The sequence below is a fragment of the Gossypium raimondii genome, chromosome 1 (assembly GCF_025698545.1).
Source record: "Gossypium raimondii isolate GPD5lz chromosome 1, ASM2569854v1, whole genome shotgun sequence".
Taxonomy (NCBI): domain Eukaryota; kingdom Viridiplantae; phylum Streptophyta; class Magnoliopsida; order Malvales; family Malvaceae; genus Gossypium; species Gossypium raimondii.
The window spans coordinates 28,758,940-28,781,674 of NC_068565.1; the positions used below are offsets into that span (position 1 = coordinate 28,758,940).

The 22,735-nt window shown below is 33.9% G+C and overlaps 1 protein-coding gene across 1 annotated transcript; it reads left to right on the plus strand.

Moving 5' to 3' along the window:
* The first annotated feature begins 11,259 nt into the window (after nucleotides 1-11,259).
* LOC105786950 (uncharacterized) lies at nucleotides 11,260-21,247 on the plus strand. The gene is made up of 4 exons (XM_012613420.1): nucleotides 11,260-11,424; nucleotides 13,609-13,783; nucleotides 13,832-14,001; nucleotides 21,149-21,247. The coding sequence occupies exons 1-4, from the start codon at nucleotides 11,260-11,262 to the stop codon at nucleotides 21,245-21,247; spliced, it is 609 nt and encodes a 202-aa protein (XP_012468874.1).
* The last annotated feature ends 1,488 nt before the right edge of the window (nucleotides 21,248-22,735 follow it).

Sequence of the window (22,735 nt, forward strand, 5' to 3'; positions counted from 1 at the left end):
CATACCTACCCTGCAGTCTATTAAGACTTGGTTAGGAAGTTGTTTTTCCATGAAGGACTTGGGCGAAGCCACTTACATCTTAAGAGTAAAGATATATAGAGATAGATCAAAACGACTATTAGGTCTAAGCGAAAGTATATACATAGATAAAGTACTGAAAATGTTTAGTATGGAAGAATCTAAGAGAGGATCCCTATCTATGAGACATGGTATTTCACTCTCGAAGGAAATGTGTCCTTCAACTCCACAAGAGAGAGAATGCATGAGTAAAATTCCATATGCTTCCGCTATTGGATCTATCATGTATGCCATGTTATGTACCCGTCCAAATGTCTCATATGCCTTAAGCATGACGAGAAGATACCAAGTAGATCACGGTGAAGGTCACTGGACCATAGTCAAGAATATCCTTAAGTACTTTAGAAGGACTAAGGATACTTTCCTAATATATGGAGGTGAGAAAGAGTTAAGTGTAAAAGGTTACACTGATGCCAGCTTTCAAATCGATAAGGACGATTCTCGATCACAATCAGGTTTTGTGTTTTACCTTAATGGTGGTGCTGTGAGCTGGAAAAGTTCAAAGCAAAGTACAATAGCCGATTCTACAATAGAGGCCGAGTATATTGCAGCCAGTGAGGCAGCAAAAGAAGCAGTTTGGATAAAAAAGTTCATTACTAAACTAGGGGTTGTGCCTAGCATATCAGATGCTATAGAACTCCGATGTGATAACAATGGAGCCATTGCACAAGCTAAAGAACCTAGATCTCACCAGCGATCCAAACATATACTTAGGCGCTACCATGTTATTCGAGACCTTATCGATCGAGGGGATGTAGAGATATGCAGAGTACCTACAGATGATAACATTGCTGATCCCTTGACCAAGCCTCTGACACAGCAGAAGCATGATCATCACACTAAGTCACTTGATATTAGATATATAAGTGATTGGTCTTAGTGCTAGTGGGAGATTGTTAGAGTATGCCCAAAGATCAATCATGAGATGGTTGTAATAACATACTTGATTTATCATGTTTATTAATATAAGGCGTTCCCATTATTATTTCAGTTTCTTTTCTGTGTATATAAATAAACTGTTTTATAATAATGTCCTAAGAATAAGATGATTATTCTTAAAAGATCCTTAGTCAAGTATTATTGTTGGATAGGACAACGATAATGCATTAAGACTAACATGTAGTTGATTGATGATAAAGAGTTGTCACTGATATGGAATGTCAGAATCGATGCATGAATATGTGTGTTAGAGAACAACATATTGGACTTACCCATTATTAGTATATTTCTTGGATTATTATGTAATTGTCACGACATTACTCATAGTGATTAATATGTATATGATCCTCAGACTTGATATAATCATAATCCTAAACATCGTGAGTAGTATATTTTGATATATCAAACGTACACTGTAACTGATTGTTCTATAAAGGCTGATGTTGGATATACCACAATCGATGTAGAGGGATATGGTTGGTCGATATAGAATAAGTCCCTCCTACATAATGGGAGTAATATATTAGGCCACTTGATTAAGTCAGACTAGAAATGCATGGCCATGCTCAAATAAGTTGATATGAGATGTCATACTTATTTGTATATCGTAGTCTGCTTAAGATATCAAGGAACATGGAATGGACTATACAAGTGTGAAGATTCCATGACTTGTGTCCAATCCAGAGATAAAGGACTTAAGGATTATTGCATAAAAGGTTAATCATAAAAATGTTATGTCGAATCATGATCTCTTGTGACTTAGGTAGCAATGATGCATTGCTAGATGCCACTCATTGTTTGTAACATTGGAATCGTTCTAGTATTACTGCTAACGTTACAGGAACCTACAGGTTCACACCCTATAGTTGAAATGAACGGAATAAGCCATAGTTGGTATTGTTTTTGGGTGTCGCTTGAATTAAATTAATTACAGAATTAATTTAATTCGGTAATCAAATTTCCAACACATTATGTACAAGGTTGTTGTACGCATAATGAGGACATGAATTTGGTTAGCATATGAATTCAAATAAATATATGGTTAACCAAAATTATATTATAATTAATGTAATTATAATTTTCAGTTTAAAATATTATATTTATTTAATTCCTAAAAACCCTAAAAAATGATATATAGGAATCCTGTTTTTCTTTGTTTTTGGGTCTAGCAGCCGTCAAAGAAAAATCACTTTCAAAACTGTTTTGGGGATTTCTTCCATTCGTATTCAACTGGGTGGATTACGTAGAGGTCAGAGTCTCGATAGATTGCGGCTTGGTTCGACTGTAGATCAGACCACACATTGTTGAGAAGTTGCTGTCTACTCAGAATAAACGTTAGGTAATTTCGTAACCTTTTTCACCCCGATTCGTTCCTCACACATGGATCTGTGGTTACGGTCGCCGATTTTTAAATTTTTTCACTGCGCCGTAGGGGTGCCGGCAATTCAACAGTTGGACAGCATGCAAATGCAGGCAAAGGGCTATGCCTTAGCCACTGTTTGTAGCAATTGCAGTCTTCCCTCATTAACTCCCAGTGTCGTTTCTCTCAACCCAATGTCCCAGTCCCGACTATTCACTTTTCACTACTTTGCTATCCCATTTTGGTTTGGATAAAAAAACATAATTATTTGAATCAATTTTAATTAAAAACAATCTTTTTATTAAATCAAATACCAAATTATTATATTAAACAAAAATTGTTTTAGGTCAAATTATGATTATGACCTTCTTCTATGTTGTTGAAAGCTTAAAAGATTGGATTGATGACATGACAAAAAATTATAATACAGTTTGAATTTGTCAAGTATGAGAAAAAACACCAGTTTCTTGACCTTAACTTCCAAGTTGAATGTAACAAATATTCCAATAACAGATTCAGACCCACACAACATTAATTTTTGTCTTTGATTTTCAAAAAGCATGTTTGATGATGTCCCTCTTAGCTTTTCTTTTCTTTTTCCAGAGACAAAAATCATAGGAAACATTTGCTGAAAGCAAAAGTAATAGTTTTTGATCTATCAATCTATAGAAAGATAAGTCAAATGCTAGTGTGAAACAACTCTGGTGTTGTTTAGTTTTTGATGCATCAGTCTATCGATAGATAAGTCAAATGGTAGTGTGTGAACAATTTTATTGTTTTAACCAGAGGTTTAATCGGTTTTATCGATACGAACTGACCCAATTTCAAATCGAATTTAACACAAAAAAGTTGGATGAAATTCTCAAACATTGAACAAATTATGCAGGAAAATGCTAGAAATGTTTTATTCACAACTCTATGCAATATTTCTCCCTTTTATTTTATCAAGAAGACTATACGAAATGTGATTTAATGCACTCTTGGTAAAACAATGTTTCTAGTAATCTAAATAAACTACTATGGTTTGACTACCTTCTTTTCTTTGTAATGGAAGACTTGTTTAATACGAGGCTATAGAATTAAGGGTAGCTAACCACAATTAAGAGCAAAATTGTGTTATTCAATTATTATTGGATGAGAATTGATTTATGTTTTATAGAGCATGTAATTTGCAAGGCTGAGATCAGAAGCTTAGTTTCTTCATTTAATCTCATCTTTTTTGTTTTTGCTTTGGTTTATTGCAGAAACAAGCTATTTAGTGAGGCAGAAAAACAACAGGCCCAGGCAGGTTGCTATCACTAACTTATATCCTTTCCTTCGAAACAATCAACCTTAGCGACTTTTCCTAAATGATGTGTGTTTTTTTAGTATTACTTAAAGACATGACAAGTTTGATCTTGTATCACAAGGCTAGCATAGTTAAATAACTAGTTTATTATCTCGTGCAATATATGGGTTCGATATTATACTATTATGTAATATGTATTATTTAAAATATACTATATTTATTTTCTCAAAACTGTTACAAAATTTGTAACTTTTTGAAAAAGTAAAATAATATAATTCTTCACTAAAAAAAAGGGCCGGGCCTGGACAAAATTTTAGGCCCATATTTCGGGCTAGGCCGGTCCCGGGCCCAGTAAACGGGTCAAAAATTTTTTCTGGACCGACCCGAACCGGGCCCGACTCGGCCCATGATCACCTCTAGTTGGTATCGGTTTGAATTTTTTAAAAAAATTGGCAATAAAAATAATTTTTTATGGGCGCCACTTGATACTGTGGCGGCTTTAAATCCCTATTAAAATCACTTTCCCAGTCAAAAAATAAAATTATAAAATTTTAATTATTTATGAGTATAAGAAAAATGAGAGAAAAAGTTGTTAGAAATCAAGATTGAAGATGAACAATATTTGTTTTCCATTTTAGAATTTAAGTGTTTTTTAACTCCAAAAGTCAAGTTTGAATTGACAAGTTTAGTTTATAATTATTTTATGTATTTTTATTTTATTTTACTATTATGTGTGATTATCTCAATATATATTGATAATTAATAGAATAATTATATTGTTTGATAAAAAATTTCTTTGTTGCTTTAAAATGGTATGAATTGTTTTGATACAAACTAATATATTTTTATTTTTAATTTATTTTACTGATTTAATATCGAAGATGAATAGTCAATTCTCTGTATACATTGATTTCGATGAGGTGATTTTTCAAACAAAAGTTGGTTGTATATTTGAAACGCGCCATCAAATAAGAATGAGATTTAACAAGAGTGTAAAACTTAATGGAATCAAACAAAAGATTAGTGCAAAAATTGCTTAATGTTGTGGGAGGAGGATGTCTAGACCATTTTACAAATTTCCACTTTTATCAAATTCGTGCAAATATAGAGAGATGGAACTTGTAAAGGAGGATGACCTGGAGGTTATGTTTGTACTCTATTGCTTGTCTAGTAACATTGAACCAGTTGAGTTATTCGTCAAGTTAGCAGATGTTGAGCCCATACAAAATGTAACTGCATTAAATCAACAATATGGAGTTCATGACCCGTATACAGAGGTTCCGAGAGTGACTGTTGATAAGTGATCTTTTGTACACAGGTTTGACTTTGATCTGAATGTTGGGTGGGTAGAATCGTATGACTATGGAATGACACCAACATGTGGTGGCAATATGCACAATGCTCTTATTGTTTATAATAACCCTAATACGAATTCCTATTTACAAATACAACCATTGGTGATTGGTATTGATGTATATGGTGAAGAAAGACTCGATAATGATGGTGGTTTTGGTCACCAAGGTGAAGATTTTAGTGACCCCGATCTCGATGAGGTCTTAGATGATATTGACCATGAAGACGTAGGTGATGATCATAATGTTTACACCCCTTCGCTTGATAACTCGACTTGTGGCATTGTTATATGGAAAGATCCTTTAGCCCACATTTTAAGCATAGATCTCGATGCTGCGCATGCATCTGAGTTCCCTGAATACCCAGATATAATACCTTACTGTATGTTGACACTATAACATCCCGATTTAGGGCCTAGTCAGAACAGTGGTTTCGGGACCACAAATCCGTTGAGGAAAAATTTATTTTTACTATATTTTTATGGCCTACAATTTCACGAAAAGATTTCGTGAAAATTTCGTTCAAAAATTTTGACGTTTGGGCACTCAATTTAGTCAAAAGGACTAAATTGTAAAAAGTGTAAAAGTTGAGTTTTATATGTTAAAGGTATTTAATTGTTATGGAACTATAAATTAGGGGCCCTTATTTGGTAATTAGACCATTAGTTAGTGATGGACAAAAATGGACATGAGATAAGTGAAATAGGATTTTTTAAGGGCATTTTAGTCATTTAGTAAATAAATAGAATTAAAAGGGAAAAAGATGTAAAAATTGTGTTCATCATCCTTGCTTGCTGCCAAAACTTGAAGGAAGCCATAGCTAGGGTTTCTTCACTTTCTCAAGCTCATAGTAAGTGATTCCAAGCCCCGTTTTTAATGTTCTTTACGTTTTTGGAATCCCGGTAGTTTAATTTAGCTTATTTTAGCAATAATTTAACCTAGGGCTCATATTTGGAAAAATACCCATAGGTGAAATATGTTTATTTTGATGTTTTATGGTAGGATATGAAGCTAGGAATTTTGTTAAACAACCTTTGCTAGTCGATTTTAAGTGAACATTAGTATATTGACATAATCGGTAAAAATACCTAATGTTCATAAGTAAGTGTTAGAGTAAGAATTTGGTGTTTTCATAGAAGGGAAAAAATGTTGAGAATGTTATAAAACATAAGAATAAGAGATGAAGTTTAATTTTCGAGCTTTGGGGCAAAAGTGTAAATATGCAAAAATTTAGGGGCAAAACTATAATTTTGCCAAAATTGAGTCAAGGACGGTTTTGATGAATGTGAGTATTAAATAAGCTAAATTTTCTATTATAGATCAAGAAGAATGAAATCCGGAGGTAGACCTGGGAAAGAAAAAGATTGAGGACTAAAGTGTTAGATTTGATCACATTTTTGTACCGAGGTAAGTTTACGGTAAATAGATGCAATATTTTAATAATTATTATTAATGTTGTTATTTTCCAGCAATTATATATTTATTTCATGAATTTATTTAATGTTGACTCAAGTATGAGATGATAGGGAATCAGTGTTAAAAAGTCCATTTGAAACATAAGGAATGGATCAGATACAAATGTCATGACATTTGGGTAAAGAGATCCCATGTAAGACCATGTCTGGGACATGGCATTGGCATCGTTGAGGTTATGAGAGGTCCCATGTAAGATCATGTCTGGGACATGGCATTGGCACCGAGATGAGAGGTCCCCCGTAAGACCATGTCTGGGACATGGCATGGGCACCGATATGAGAACTCCCATGTAAGACCATATCTGGGATATGGCATTGGCAGTACAGAAAACATCCCATGCAAGACCATGTCTGGGACATGGCTTTGGCATGTTATTATCAAAAAAGAGACCCAAGTATCCTTATTATTCCAATGTAGCTCAATGGGCTGGAAAAAAGATTTTGTTCTATGGAAGTTCAAGTAAAAGTATAATTAGCAACTTCAGGTGAGTTATAAGAGTTAAGAATATGTTATGATATCAGTGAGAACCAATATTTCAGTAAGATAAGAGTAAGTTGTAATCTTAAGCTATCTAAAAAGGTAAATAAATAAACAAGTAAATGAGAGTAAGTAAAGAGGAAACTTAAGAACATGATACTTGCATATCATTATTTGTGTTAAATGTTGTTATTTATCTACTTGTAAACTTACTAAGCTTTATGCTTTCTTCTTTTATTTCTTTTTCTTTCATATAGTATTATCAAGCATAGTCGGGATCTTGAAGACGTCGGAGAGCGTTCACACTATCAACCACCACAACTTGGTATTTTAAGACGATAAATGTTTCGAGCTATGGCATGTATAGGGACTTAGTCATTTTGATTGTATCTTCTTAGACTATGACCAAAAGATGATATGTAAATATTTGATGATGAGTAGTTATTAAGATGGCTAAGTATGAAGGTTTTTGTTGTTATAAATGTCTAAGTGATAAATTATGCATAGAATTCATGAAAAGGTAAAAATTGATAGTGAATCAGTTTTGAGACAGCAGTAGTGATGTGATTTTGAAAAATCACCAAGGATAGTATAAAATGAATTAGAGAGTGACTGATATATAGAATTAAAGCTTATTGAGTCTATTTTCATAGAAAAATAACAGTGTAGACAAATGAATTATGTATTCTGAGATATTTTCCTTTTAGTTAGACAAGGTCAAAGTGGTTTTAGGAATCCCCTATTATGAATTTGGAAAATCATTAAAAATTGTAAAAAAGTATTTATGAGTTGTAATTTATATGTATAGATTTCTTATTGAGTCTATTTTCTGTAGGAACAAGTGAGAACACTATATGAAGTTTGTAAAATGAGATAATTAAATTTTAGTGACGAGAGGTCAGGAAAGTCGATCAGTGAAACAGGGGATACTTTAACTTATAAACTGTACTAATTGGCCAAACCAAAAATTCTGAAAACTTTATGGTAAAAATATATATGAGTCTAGTTTCAGGGAAAATTTACGAATCTAAATTTTGAGTTTCGTAGCCTGAGTTATAATTAATTTAGTAACTGCTGCGCAGGTGGACAACTTTGTTGTGAATAGTGAAATTAATTTCAAAAGTAGAATTTTATGCCCCGAACTTTTAAGTTAAGTCAAGTAACGCCTCATGCTTGAATCCGACAAACAGTCTTGGGTAAGGGGTGTTACAAACACTAGATCCTGAATTAGAAGATTTGGCTATTGGTCAATAATTCCAAAGAATAAGGAATGTGTGTTTGACATTAAGAAGTATAGCATGAGAGTATCGGGACTACAAAGTTGTTGTATCTAAATCGACATTATATATTGGGGGGTGTTGGAGGTTTGCAGAAGGTTCCAACTGGCGGGTATGAGCTGCATCGATGCAGAGGTCACAATTGTGTGAGATTCAAAAATATATAGGTGACCTACCACCAAATGAGGTAGTAGTTTTGGTACATTTCGGCACTTTAAGGGCTTGTTTTCTAGGCATTTTAAGATTAATTATGTTATTTTCAATACTAGTAGCTTAAGTATAAAAATAAGCGTTTTTATGCATAAATTGATGTTTATTGACCTATTATGCCAATTCGGGCTTTAGGTAGTTCTAATGTGTCAAATTGAGTGTCTAGGATGATTATTTAGCGGCCCAAGAGCCTCATGGATGACACTCGAGTGGAGCACGAGTTCTCAAGACGCAACACGTGAAGCCAGAAGATCAATTGCCATATGTTGATGTCATGGAGAGCAAGCACTGGGAAGGCTAAAATTGTTTGTACAATTGATATATTCCGAGATTAGGGATTCCAATTGACCTAGTAAAGGGTTCTCAATGTCTCTATAAATAGGAAGGCTATTCCTAAGCTAGAAGAGGCCGATTAGGAGCCGTAGTAGTAGATTTATGTTTCTATTATGTTGTTATTTCAATTCCAAAAACTCTTTGTTCTTTTTGGCTAGGTTCAGTTTGAGCCTAAGTCTTTTATATTGAAGTATTTAGTTTTATTTCATTATTCTTATTCAAACATTGAATATCGGTTAACGATTACGAGTTTACGCAACATCAAGCACATCTGATTACATCGATTGAGCAAATTCTCACCTATTTCTTATTTAGTTTATTTGTGTTCTTTTGCATGTTTAAATTAAACCTAAGAGTTATGACATCTAGATCGATGAGAGGCTAAATCTTTAGGAAGATGAACGAGTGGATGTAAGAGTAGTTAATAGATGGATCAGGTTTTTCGAGAGGAATTAACTAGTGATAAATTATGTGTGCTTAAACTCTAGGAGTGACGACCCTAGGAAGTAATCTAGGATAAACGAGGTCGAGAGATAAGTTTACCGAGTAAATCATAGTTTATCTCGGTAGGAAAAGTGAGGTCAAGAGATAAGTGAGTATTGTCGATTAATTAATTAGTAGACACTGAGAGGTAATACTGGTTAGTAGTTAATTCTAGCTAAAATCTAATTATGAAGTTAATTATGACACTGAAACGAGTTAATCTTCTGCTTGTTATTTTCATTTCATTGTTTGATTATTATTTTTGTTTATTTAATTCAATTAATTTAGTTTCCATTGGTTGTCTATTTAATTGTTCATTCTAATATTTATTTTAATTATTACTATTTATATTTGTTATTGTAAAAATATATTTTTGGTTTAATTCATCCTCCCTTGGGTACGATCCTTGGAATACTTACCAGTGTTTTGTTATAACACAACTATATTATAATTTGACTTGTGCACTTGCGGACACCGCAATTTTAATTTAATATATTTATACTCTAAACTATAACACGTTTAGAGGTGTCAAGTTTTTGGTGCCGTTACTGAGGAGGTTTCGATATTAAATAAAAAAATTAATTTTCATAACCAATAAAATAAATAGGAAAATTAAAATTTATAGATATGGTTTATTTTATTTTATTTTATAATTCTTGTCATTTATTTCCTTTTCTATGTTAGGTCTTAGTGTTTGACTCGAAGCGAGAACATTCTAGTCGAGTCGTACCCTGATCCGGAGCAACCTCTAAGGCGTCTACCTCGGGAAAATCCAGTTGTAGTAATTGATCTACCTTGGGAAAATCCGATGTTTGATGATCCACCTTAACGAAAAGAGAAAATTCGTAGAGAGTTACTAATGGCTCAACGAACATTACGCGAGTTCGCACTACCAACATTGGATGTTGTGCGGGGAAGTATTTAAATACTGGTGATTAATGCCAATAATTTTGAGATAAAGACGTCTACAATCCAGATGATCCAAAACACGTTGCAATTCAAAGGAAATATGAAGGATCTGAATCAACATTTGAAGCGATTCCTTCAACTGTGCGACACCTTTAAATACAATGGAGTGACCGATGATGTTGTTCGCCTTCAGTTATTTCCATTCTCATTATGAAATAGTGCGGTCGAATGGTTAGATTCACTGGAACCAGGCTCAATCACGACATGGGATGAACTAGTGGAAAACTTTCTCCATAAAATATCCCTATAAGTCGAACAATTTAGCTTCGACGTGATATTGCAAATTTTAAACAATTCAAAGGAGAAACATTGTACAAGGCATGAGAGCGATTCAGATCGATGATATGAAAGTGTCCCTATCATGGACTGTAAGAATGGCTCCAGACCCAAATATTTTTACAACCGTGTAGATGGTAACATAAAGGCTAGTATAGATAGAAAAATCAGAGGACACACATATGAGAGAGCATATCAAATTATAAACGTTATGGAAATGAACTTGTATATGTGGCCAAATGAGAGATTCACTTACAAACCAAAACCTCCAACCGTGAAAACAGTCATCAAAGAAGACAAATTTCAAAAAATTTTGGAGAAGCTGAATCAGTTGGAGACGACCACCAAACCTAAAAGGGTAGAGCCGTACATAGAAAACCAACCGGAAGATGTTAGATATATTGCCAATAGGGCACGAAACCCCTATTCAAACACCTATAACCTCGATTGGAAGGATCATTCGAACCTCGAGTGGGAGGTAATCAAGTAGGAGAAAATCAAGTGCAGAATAGACCGAATCTTCCATACCAACCACCCTCTATGCAAAGATCGCAAGAAAGATCTACAGATACGACCATGCTACATGTGGTAAAAAATTTAATTGGACTGAGGGGGCTATGCAAGCTATGAATGCAGATATGAATTCTAGGAAGGAGTAGATGAGATAGATGAAGAGTTTGTTACAAAAAAAAAAAAATGGTCAAGGTATCCCTAATAACATGAAGAACAATCCTCGGAGACATGGGAAGGAATAGGTCAATACGATCACGATTGGGTAAACAACTTAACAACCCAAAAGCACCCATACATGAAGAGGAGAAATCAACTAAAGTTGTTGATAAGCCCCTAGGAGAAACCACACCTGAAGGGCCAATAGAAGAAATGGTTGAACCTATAGCTAAACTGGTAACCTCAAAATTGAGCACAATAAAAGTACCACTCCCTTCGAGGTCAGATGATAAAAAAAAGAGGGATGAAGCGGACTTTGTAAGCTTCCTCAACTTGTTTAAATCCCTCAATCTTAATTTGCTCATTTTGGAACTTATTGATAAAATTCTAAAATATGCCAAGTACCTCAAGGAAATTATGACTGGGCGTAAAAAATTGAAAAAGGGTGAACAAATCGACATTGACACTGCATGTAGTGATATTATTATGAAGAAGATACCTCATAAATTAAAAGATCTTAATAGTTTTACGATCCCAGTAGAAATAGGCGATATGCATTTCAATAAGGCCCTCTGTGATTTAGGTGCCAATATTAACTTAATGCCCCTATCTATTTACTAGAAGCTAGGATTAGGGGATCTAAAAAAATAATTCGATAACATTACAACTAGCTGATAGATCTCTAGCATAGCCAAAAAGTGTGTCAGAAGGTGTATTAGTCAAAGTGAAGAGCTTCACAATACTGATAGATTTTGTAGTTCTTAATTCTGAAGAGGATCGAGAAATTCCCATTAGGTTGGGAAGGCCATTTCTGGCCACCTCTAAATTGACCATCGACCTCGAAAAAAATGAATGGATAATGAAATTCGATGATGAAATAGAAGTGTCGAAATGCGACCATGATTCCCAAAGTGAGGAATTAATAGGGGAGGAATATTTTTTCCAATTTGACTCAACCCCTAACAACCTTGATTGAAGGTATGTGCATAGTCATGTAAGTACAGGTGAGCCCAATCTGAGGACACACAACATATGGAGAGATCTTGGTGGAAACAAACTTTATTCGGCAGAGGAGGACGACTGACAAAGACGAGAAAAGATGATGGTAAAATCAAATGAACTACCAGACGATTCCGGTAGTAACACATAATTAAACCATCATAAAATTAATTAGACTTGTAAACAATGTAAATTATTTCTTTAATTAATGTTATTTTTCTATTTCATACATTAGATTTTTGTTTTTAACTGTTTACGTTGAGATTTAGTAGGAATAAGGTGTTCGAGAAGAAAGAAATAAGATAAGAAGTTGTTCAAAAACAACCATAGACAATCTGAAGGCGTAGAATAGACCCGAGTGAGGAAAACAGATGTGTTCCAAGTTGGGTCGCAACATAGGAACCCCCATGTTGCGACATACAACCTCGAAACACAAGAATTGGAGATATCGGAGTCATGTCACGACATACAAGGCTTGTGTTGCGATACACCAAAATAAAACCACAAAGAAGAGCAAACCAAGGTGTTGTGTCGTGACACACCTAGTGAATAAACCAACTTCCTTTTTTTAGTTGAAACGTAATCTTTTGAGATTTCCTAAGATTCACATGACATGGATTCCCTAAAACTCTTTATAAAAACGTGTAGAACAACAGCAGACATCCAAAGCCACCTAAGTAACTTCTTCCTTGATTGTATCGCTAAATTCACATAACTTTCCTCCTCAAAACCATGTGAAACCATATTCTCGATTATGAGTCAAGCTCCAATAACTTCATTGAAATAAGAGCAAAGGAGATCGAGTTCGAACGTTACCTTAAGGAGATAGAAAGGAAGACACCCCTTTAAGAAAGAGGATTTGAATCCGTGTTCTCGTTAAACAAAAAAACTTGGGAAATAATCCATTACTACAAATGGAAGGGATTATATTGATGCTCAATAGAGCTCTAAAACATACTTGTTCAAGAGTTCTATATTGCTTTGAAAGAAGCTGATCTGGAATGATCGGGTGATGCATTGTGGTCACGAATAACAGTTTGGGGCAAAGAAATTTTCGTTTCCTTGCCAGAGATTTCAAAATATTATAAGGTCCCTTTTTATTTGTACAATTTTGGGTAAGGAACTGGCTCAAAAATTTTCCAGAATGTTGACATGGACAAAATTATTGAAGTCACAACTGATGGAAGCAAGGAATGGAAACGCCATTTAGGGACGTATTACTTGACTTCGTTCTGGCAAGTGGAGTTATCACCAAAAGCGATGTGGTTACAATTCATCAGCAGTCAAATTTTCCCTACAGTAGATATTTCTAACATTGATACTTTTCAAACCACCCTTTTATATGCTATCATGCAGTAAGAAAGAATCTGTGTTGGGACATGGATATACTGGAGCATGATTCGCTATGTCTGAAAAACAAAGGTTGAAATATTCTTCCCCCATCTTGTAACAGAATTGTGCAAGCGAGCGAAGGCAACGGTAGGATGTTCGGGACGTGTCTTGCAACCAACAACAAATCCAATAAAACAACCTAGTGTGGAGCACCATGGAAAAGATCGGAAGCGCAAGCGGGATAAGCCGAGCAAGCAAAACCAAGGTGCGACTGAATTAACTAATACATAATGGATAATTCGTTGGATGCAAGAGGTGGGACCAATTTATGAAGATCACGCCAAGAAAAATGACTTACGGGTACCACAATTTTCGGCTATTAAATACCAAGGCAAGGACAAGACTAGCAAAAATGAGGAAGAAGAGGATCCAGAAGAAGAGGTGGAAGACCCCGAAGAAGTAGAAGAAGACCTGGAAGAAAAGGCATATACGACCATCAATTCCATCTAAATCAGAACATTTTTTAAAGAAAATTTAGAACTTATTTATTATTATTTTTGTAAGACTTGGATATTTTATTTTGTTTGGGTTGGACAATTTTAATTTTTAGGATTAGATAGTTTTAATTTATTAGGTAGGTGGCAATTGTATTTTTCTTATGTAGGATCTTTACTATTGTTGTTCGGCAATACAATTTTCGAGCTTCATTTACAAGGAAGAGACCACCCACCGAATTTCGAGGACTTTTCATGATTATTGGGTAATGTCTTTCCTTCATTTTTATTTGCACATTAGAGACAATGTGCCGACTAAAGTGTATGTGTGTGGGGGTGACATAGAAAAATTTCAAATTTTGATTTGTTTTGTTTTGTTTCATTTTTAGTTTATTTTAGTAGTTAAAATTTTTTATTATTGTGTACTTTGTTTGTGCTTGATCTTGTAGAAATACAAGTGATTGATTGGGAGCATGTACCTATGATGATTGTTTAAATTAAAATTTAGCCTAAAATAAATAATTTTTGTTATTTATATTTAGACTAATTAGTTCAATTTATTAAACTGTGAATAGGAAAAGGAAATTAAATGTATCAAGTGATAAATGTAGATACAAATAAGCAATTACGCTTGTTGAATTTTAGGATGATTAAATTAAAATACTCACCCAATAAATTCATAGTTACTAAAATGGTGCATCATAATAAATATAATTTTTATAAGCATATGCTTAATTTAAAATGAATTGTGGGGAAAAAAGCATTGTCAGAGTTAAAAACATTGCGAGTGTGATAAAAGCATAAAACGAGTAGAAGCCAAAAGAGTGTGGAATGTTCATAGTGTAATAAAAAAAATATGAGAAATTGAGAAGAATCTCACTCATATTGGCACAAAAACTCGTATGTTCTTATGCTTATAAATACTACATTAGAGTTCAAAGCATGAATAAAAATAAGCTAAGTAGGAAAATTTTGAATTGAATAGATTCTTCACTCATAAATGCTATATTCGCATGCACATTTTGATGGAATTCTATGTTTAATTTTCTTTTGCTTGTTTGCTTTGTAATATTATGAACTACTTGGTTGGATTATGAATAATTGTAAGTTGTTTAATTTTCTAGCTAGAACTATATATTTAGGCAATTCTTTCTAGTGTTAATGCTTCGATTTGTTCTCGTGTACCAAGCCAGCTCAAGTACATTTTCTTTTGCGTGAATGTTTATTTTTCATTTTTTTCGTTTCTGTGTTATTTTTCTATTTGTTTGCTTGAGAAGCAGAAAAAACTTAAGCGTGGGGGCATTTGACCTGCCACAAAATGAAGTGGTAGTTTTGGTACACTTAAGTGCTTTAAGGGCTTGTTTTCTAAGCATTTTAGGATTAATTATGTTATTTTCAACACTAGTAACTTAAGTATAAAAATAAGTGTTTTTACGAATAAATTGATTTTTATTGACCTATTAGGCCAATTTGGGCATTAGGTAGTTCTAATGTGTCTAATTGAGTGTGCATGATGATTATATAGCACACAAGAACCTCATGGACGACACCCTAGTGGAGCACAAGTTCTTGAGATGAAACACATGAAGCCGGAAGACCAGTTGCCATATGTCAATTTCGTGTCATGACTGATGCAAGTCTCAAGACCCAATTTCAGACCCATGGATGTGATGGGCCTACATTACCTTAAGGCTTAATAATGAGGTCGAAGGCCAAACAAATTCGAGCAAGATTGAACGAGACCAACCAAGACTTTGTTACCAAGGCCCTAGAGGCGCACAGGACTGAAAAAGAAAATCAAGATTCATTTTCTTGTTTCAAAGAAAATAAAAAAATTGAATCTTGCTCTAATTTTGCTATTTCACACAATTTCAAGAATCAAGAAAATCAATATTTCAAATTTTGGAAATCTTGGTCCAAGAAACCGAGTCTTGTAGCCAAGGCGCATTGGATTCATGTACGAGCTCGAACGAGCCAATTTTGAGAGCAAGCAGATCACAAGACCAAATTCTTGAATAAATGGCCCATTAAGATGTCTACAAGCCCATCCTGAAGTTTGGAAAGTAATTTAATTGAATATCAAGCCAAATTGTCAAAGTGATCCAAATTGTAAAATATTTAAACTATAGGTCCAATTTTATTTTAATAGGTGGATCATGTAAGAATTCAGCCCAAGGAGCCCATTTAATTTATTTGGCCGAATTCCCATTAAAAGTCCACACTTAGAATTATTATTATTTATTAATTGATGAGTTGTCATGTTAGTTATTCCATTAGGGTTAGGAAAACTTATTTTGGTGTCCTATAAGTAGCATGAACATTCTCCCTTATACATACACAATTGATTTATGTTTTTTTGAGTTAATAATAATTTTCTTTGAGTTTTTCTTTTAGAAGTTGTTTTAACAATCTTTCAAGTTGTGGGAATCATCTTCAAGCTTTTTCTTGCCAAGATCTCTTTCTTGGATTGGGAATTAGAGCCACTAAAACGATTTGTGGATTCTTAATGTTTCCAAGGATTCTTAAGACGTCATCTTCTATTTTCTATCCTTAATTTATCGTTTCTTGTTGATTTAAGTTAGTTCTTGCTATTTTGGCTTGCTTATTTTATTGATTTTCGATCTAGGTTAAAGTTGCTTCAAGAAAGACGTTCTCCTATCTTGTTCCATCAAGAAACACATCAAAAATTAGGAGTTTTAATCTTTTCTTGTTGTTTCAAACATTCTTGCACAAAACAATTTGCTTTTGTCTTTAAAATCACTTCTAACAAATATGTTTGTGTTTTGTTTTTCCATATCTGGTTGGGGCATTTTCTTGAGGTCCAAGGATGATTTCTTTCCATCCAAGAAACCCTAATTTGTTCTCTTTTGGACTCTTTACCAGCCGGTTCATCTTTTTTTTGACTTTCCTTTGTGACAACTAATATGTTTTCGTTGTTTCTTGTTTCAGTTTACGTTCGTCTATAGATCTAGGATAAATTCGTGACTTTGAAAAAGTTTATGATCCGTTTCTGCATTCATCCGTCTCATTCTTCATCAATGATGCATGCCTAGTGTGTCGTAACACATGACTAAACGTGGAGAGCAAGCACCGGGAAGGCTAAAATCATCCATACAATTGATATATTCCGAGATTAGGGCTTCCAATTAACCTTGTTAGGGGTTCTAAACATCTCTATAAATAGGAAGGCTATTCCTAAGCTAGGAGAGGCCGATTAGGGGCCATAGTAGTAGATTAAGGTTTTTATTACGTTGTTATTTCAATTCCAAAAATTCTTTGTTCTTTTCGACTAGGTTCGATTTGAACCTTAGTCTTTTCCATTGAAGTATTTAGTTTTATTTCATTATTCTTATTCAAACATCGAAGATTAGTTAACGATTACAAGTTTAGGCAACTTCAAGCACATTCGATTACATTGATTGAGCAAATTCTTACCCTTCTCTTATTTAATTTATTCTTTTCTTTTGCGTGTTTAAATTAAACCTAATAGTTATGGAATCTAGATCGATGAGAGACTAAATCTCTAGGAAGATTAACGAGTGGATGTGAGAGTAGTTAATAGATGGATTAGGTTTCCATAAATGAATTAACTGGTAATAAATTATATGTGCTTATACCCTAGAAGTGAAGACCTTAGGAAGTAATCTAGGATAAATGAGGTTGAGAGATAAGTTTTTGAGTAAATCATAGTTTATCTCGGTAGGGAAAGTGAGTTCGAGACATAAGCGAGTACTTTTCGATTAATTAATTAGAAGAGGCTAGAGGTAATAGTAGTTAGTTAGTAGTTAATTCCAGCTAAAACCTAATTCTGAAGTTAATTACGACCATTGAAATTAGTTAATCTTCTACTTGTTATTCTGATTTCAGTGTTTAATTATTTTATGTTTATTTAAATCAGTTAATTTAGTTGCCATTGGTTCTCTATTTAATTATTCATCGTAATATACATTTTAATTACTACTATTTATACTTATTATTGTAGAAATATATTTTGGTTTAATTCATCCTCCCTTGGATACGATTCTCAAACTATGTAATAGTTACAAACATTACTCATACTGATAACTATGTATATGATCCTTAAACTTGAGATCATCATTGTTCCAACATTGTGAGTTGTATATTTTGATATAGTCAAATGTCTACTGTAACAAGTAGAACTATAAAGACTGATGTTGGATATGTCATAATCCATGTAGTGGGATTGATGAAGATAAGATTTATCCCTCCTAGATAATAAGAGTAATATCTTAGGTCACTTGGTGAAGTAAGACAAGAATTGCATGGTCATGCTCAAATAAGTTTATATGAGATATCACACTAATTTGTTTAATGTTGTCTACTTAAAATATCATGAAATATGATATTATACTTTACAAGTGTGATTATAACATGACTTGTGTCCAATCTAGATATAATGGATAAAAGGATAAGATACATGAAAAAGTTTATCACAGAAAGGTTATGTCGAACCATGACTTCTTGTAACTTAGGTAGGAATGATGCATTGCTAGATGTCTTTCATTTCTTGTAACATTAGAAATGTTCTAGTATTACTACCAATGTTACAAGAACCTACAGAGTCACACCCTATGGTTAAAACGAACAGATTTTACGCCAAAAGAATAAGTGTATACCCTCCTACATACAACTATGGCAGATTCTTATCATTGGAGGATAAGAATCACCTAGAAAATAGTTTCGCCTGGCGAACAACATCCTCCAGCGGACAACATCGTCTAGAGAACAGTTTCGCTTGGCGGACAGTATTGCCCGGCAGACAGCATTTCCTGGAGAACAGTATCGCCTAACAGCCAGTATTACTTTGTGGATATGATTCACAACTTCTTTCCAGAGTTAATATTTATGGAAGCTAGTATTCTTTTTAAAAGAGTATAATTTCAATATCTTCCATGATTTTCTCTGAAAAGTAAAAGGGGAATTATTTCATTTTTAGTATACATGATATTAATAAAAGGAGTATAATCCTGTATTATAAAAGGGGGTTGAAAAAAAAAACAAAACTAGGTCTAGTAGCCAAAAATTTTTTGAGTCTCTCTAAAATGTTTAAAGAGTTCTGTTGTTCGTGTTTTGATTAGTTGGACTGCGTAGAGGCTGAGATACTTTGTTACGACTTGGATGGACATCACGCAAAGGGATCAAACCAACAACATTATTTACGAGTTTTTATATTGTAATATCTTTAACCCTATTTCAACCCGACTCATTCCTCGTACATGGATCCAAGGTTGATGATCACCGAAATAATTTTTTCGCTGTGCAACGAGGTGTACCGACAACCCAGTACATATATCAACTGAGGAAGATGACAGATGAATCTGATAGCAATAGCTAATATCTTTTTAAATTGAGTTAAATTTTTGTATATTATTGTATTTTAAAAGACATACGAGTGTCTTAGGAACTAAATTTATTTCAACTGTTTAAAGATACGTTATTCCAAACACTTTGAAATCCAAGAGGAAAGGCCAAAACAGAGTTAGTGTCGCAACACGGAATCTCCGTGTCATAACCCAGATAATAGGTTCGAGGAATCGAGCAACTTAGTGCGATGTCACAACATGACACATCTATGTCGCAAAAAAGTATGCAGTAGCCCAAAATCTAAATATTTTAAAGTGTGTTGTGACATTGAACCTTGAAGTCGTGACATCGGTAGTTTGCCAGGGGTGTCGCGACATGGAACCCCTATGTCCTGACATCGCTACAATTTTTGGCAGGGTCAAGCCGACTTGCCTCACCACACAACCCATCATTTTTAACTCTCATTTCACTCAATTTTTAACCTAAAAACATCCATATTTTTAACACCAAAACACTTTTAAACTAATCCTAAACACTTTCTAACTCTAAAACCTCCCAAACCCCTCAACTCCAAAACCCTCTTTTCTTTTTTTTCTCTTTTGCTGCAATTTTTTTCTTCCCTTTTCTTGTACTTTACTTTGTGTAGGGACAAAAGCACTACATCAAAGAGGAACTTGCAATGAATCGTCACAAGGAATCAATAGTTCTCAAGCAAGGTTAAGCGTTGCAATTAGGTTTTTACTATTCCATTGTATTGTTTCTTATTTTCTTGGAAATATATTGATTATGGTTGGTTTTTCTAGATATTGAAAATGCCTCCTAGAAAATCTAGAAGAACTAACAAACAAGAGACACTGGTGGCTACGAACCCTTCAAAATTTCCAAACCCGAATGTTGAATTTTTTTCTTAGAACTTCAAGGAAAGATGTTTGTACAATAGAGGGGCTTTGAATCATCGATGATCTTGTGCAAGGAAATTTGGTCATTCATCCAATACCATAGGTGGAAATGTTTTTGTGTAACCCCTAAAGACCCTGCTATAGTCTCGACAGTACATGATTTTATTGCCTTGTTGAGGATCTATAGGAAGAAAATGCCTGTACGGGGAGTAAATGTACTTTCACCCCTAGAGAGATTTGTGAGTTTTATAATGCTTCGTATTATAAAACATTTTTATTGAAAATAGTGATCTAGAGTATTTTAAGGATATTAATATGGATAATATTATAAACTATCTAACAAAAGGTAGGGGTGAATAGAAACATCATTCACGCACTAATATTCCCACTTCTTTTAACCAAGCAATTATGTTTCTTATTGTGAAAATGTGTATGCATTTTTTATGCACTTGAATTGCTTTTGCTTTGAACGTTTCTAATGTTAATACTTTTCGAGTGGTTTTTTTTATATGCTATTTTGCATAAGAAAAATGTATGCGTCAGGACATTGATCTATCATTACATGAAGCGGTTCATTAATGGCCAGAAAGTTGGGGTGTTCTTTCCTCATTTTGTGACGGCCTTGTGTAAAAAGTTTAGAGTTCCAATGACAACCACGGAACAAATCATGAAGCCATCCAAAAGTTTCATAGGAGATTCATTATACACACAATATACAACACTTCAAAGAAAGCAAATAAAGGATTGGAACAAATGGAGAAAGGGGAAGATGAATGTCCCACATTCACTAAAATAGAAAACAAAATCAACATCTCAGAAAGGGTTAGACGGAAGCAACAACCCGAACGCAGAGTGGATGATAAGATGGATACATGAGATAAGCCTGGTTTTTCAAGAATTTACACACCACAGGAGAAAGGAAGTGAGGACGAGGAAGGAAGTGAAGAGGAGGAAGAAGCTACAGAATGTGACTCTCAGGAGGAGAAGGACGACTATGAGGCGACATTCTAGCCTAAACAATCTACGAAAAGAGGGCCAGTCATTCGTAGCCCAACTCGACAGACACATTCATCGGGTAGAGGCTCCTCTAGAGGTCATGTCTCAGGCCGAGGGAAAGATACAATGAGGGGGGTCTATTGTCCCATTTTGATGATTGACAAACATTTAAATTTTCGGGATTGTAAAAAAAATTAAATAAGATAATTTTTATTTCATTGTTTTAGGAGTAGGAGTAACAATAGTTATATATATTTTTATTTCTGTTTCTATTTTTGAATTATTTATGCAGGAATGTCACATGAAGGAAACACTACATGTACGAGTTTCAAATGAAAAATGAAGTACCCACCATAAGAATACGATAATGTCATGATCAGTTGGGTAACTTCATTCCTTAACTATTTAAGGGTTGCACATTAGGGACAATGTTCTATCTAAAGTGTGGGGGGTAACATGGGAAATTGTATTTTTTATACTTATTCATTTATTTTTCTTGTTAAAAGTGTGCTTGAGCTTGTAGAAATACAAGTGATTGGTGAGGAGCATGTATATAAGTTGATTGTATTTACGGTAAATTTGGCATGATAGTGAATGATTTTAAATTTTTAGTTATTAGATTATTAAGTTCTATATATTACACTACAAATAGGCATTAAGTGATTGAATATACCAAATGATAGAGAAAATATAGGGAAACGAGCATGCTAATATGTATGATAAACGTTTAAAATTGTGATTGTTTGATTGATTAAATTTGTGCATATTAAGATGCCTAGGGATGACCTAAGACATTGTTTCATTTAACCTAGAGCCAAAAAACCAACCTTATTCATTGATCCTTAGTACCTATATTTGAGCAATGAAACTCTTCTCGATGAACCTTTATACAAAACCCGAGCCAAAATGTGAACTTGTACTTATCCTTTTTTCTTTGGTCCTTGAAATGCACGAATTTAGACGTCTGCCCATAAGTATTGAGGGATAGGTAGATACATCATGGTGGTTTTGTAAAAATTAGAGTGCAATAAGAAGGAGCAGTGTGATACAGTGATTATGGGTTATCTAAAATGTGCAAAATAAAAGAAAAATATAGAAAAAGTCATTACGAGTAGAAAAGTACTTAAATAATGAAAAATAAAAGCATTGTGAGTGAGATTCATTGAAAAAGTAAAAAATGACTAAAAAAATTTCACAAAATCAGAAACCTCAATCATTAGTGCACAAAAACTCGTAAGCTGACTGTAGTTACTTTTATTATGTTGTAACTTCCTACATGGAGAAATAAAGAAGATGAGAGAAGGAGAAATAAGGCGGTGAGCGAGAAGGGTTATTAAGGGAAATAATAGGGAACAATACGATGTGCCAAACTACTTTCGTGCTTGAAACTGTTTTGATGCCCCTTGTTCTTGAATTCCATATCAACCTTAAGCCTCAAAACGTTACAAGTTGAAAAGTCCTATGTGACCTAGTTAAATCTATTCATGGAAGGACATAATATCC

Bases quoted from the DNA above. Each gene is read 5' to 3' on its own strand.
- LOC105786950 (XM_012613420.1), top strand. From the start codon at position 11,260: ATGGGAAGGAATAGGTCAATACGATCACGATTGGGTAAACAACTTAAC. The intron at 11,425-13,608 runs GTAACCTCAAAA...TGAAAAACAAAG, and splicing joins TTGAACCTATAGCTAAACTG to GTTGAAATATTCTTCCCCCA. The intron at 14,002-21,148 runs GCATATACGACC...TACACACCACAG, and splicing joins AAGAAGACCTGGAAGAAAAG to GAGAAAGGAAGTGAGGACGA.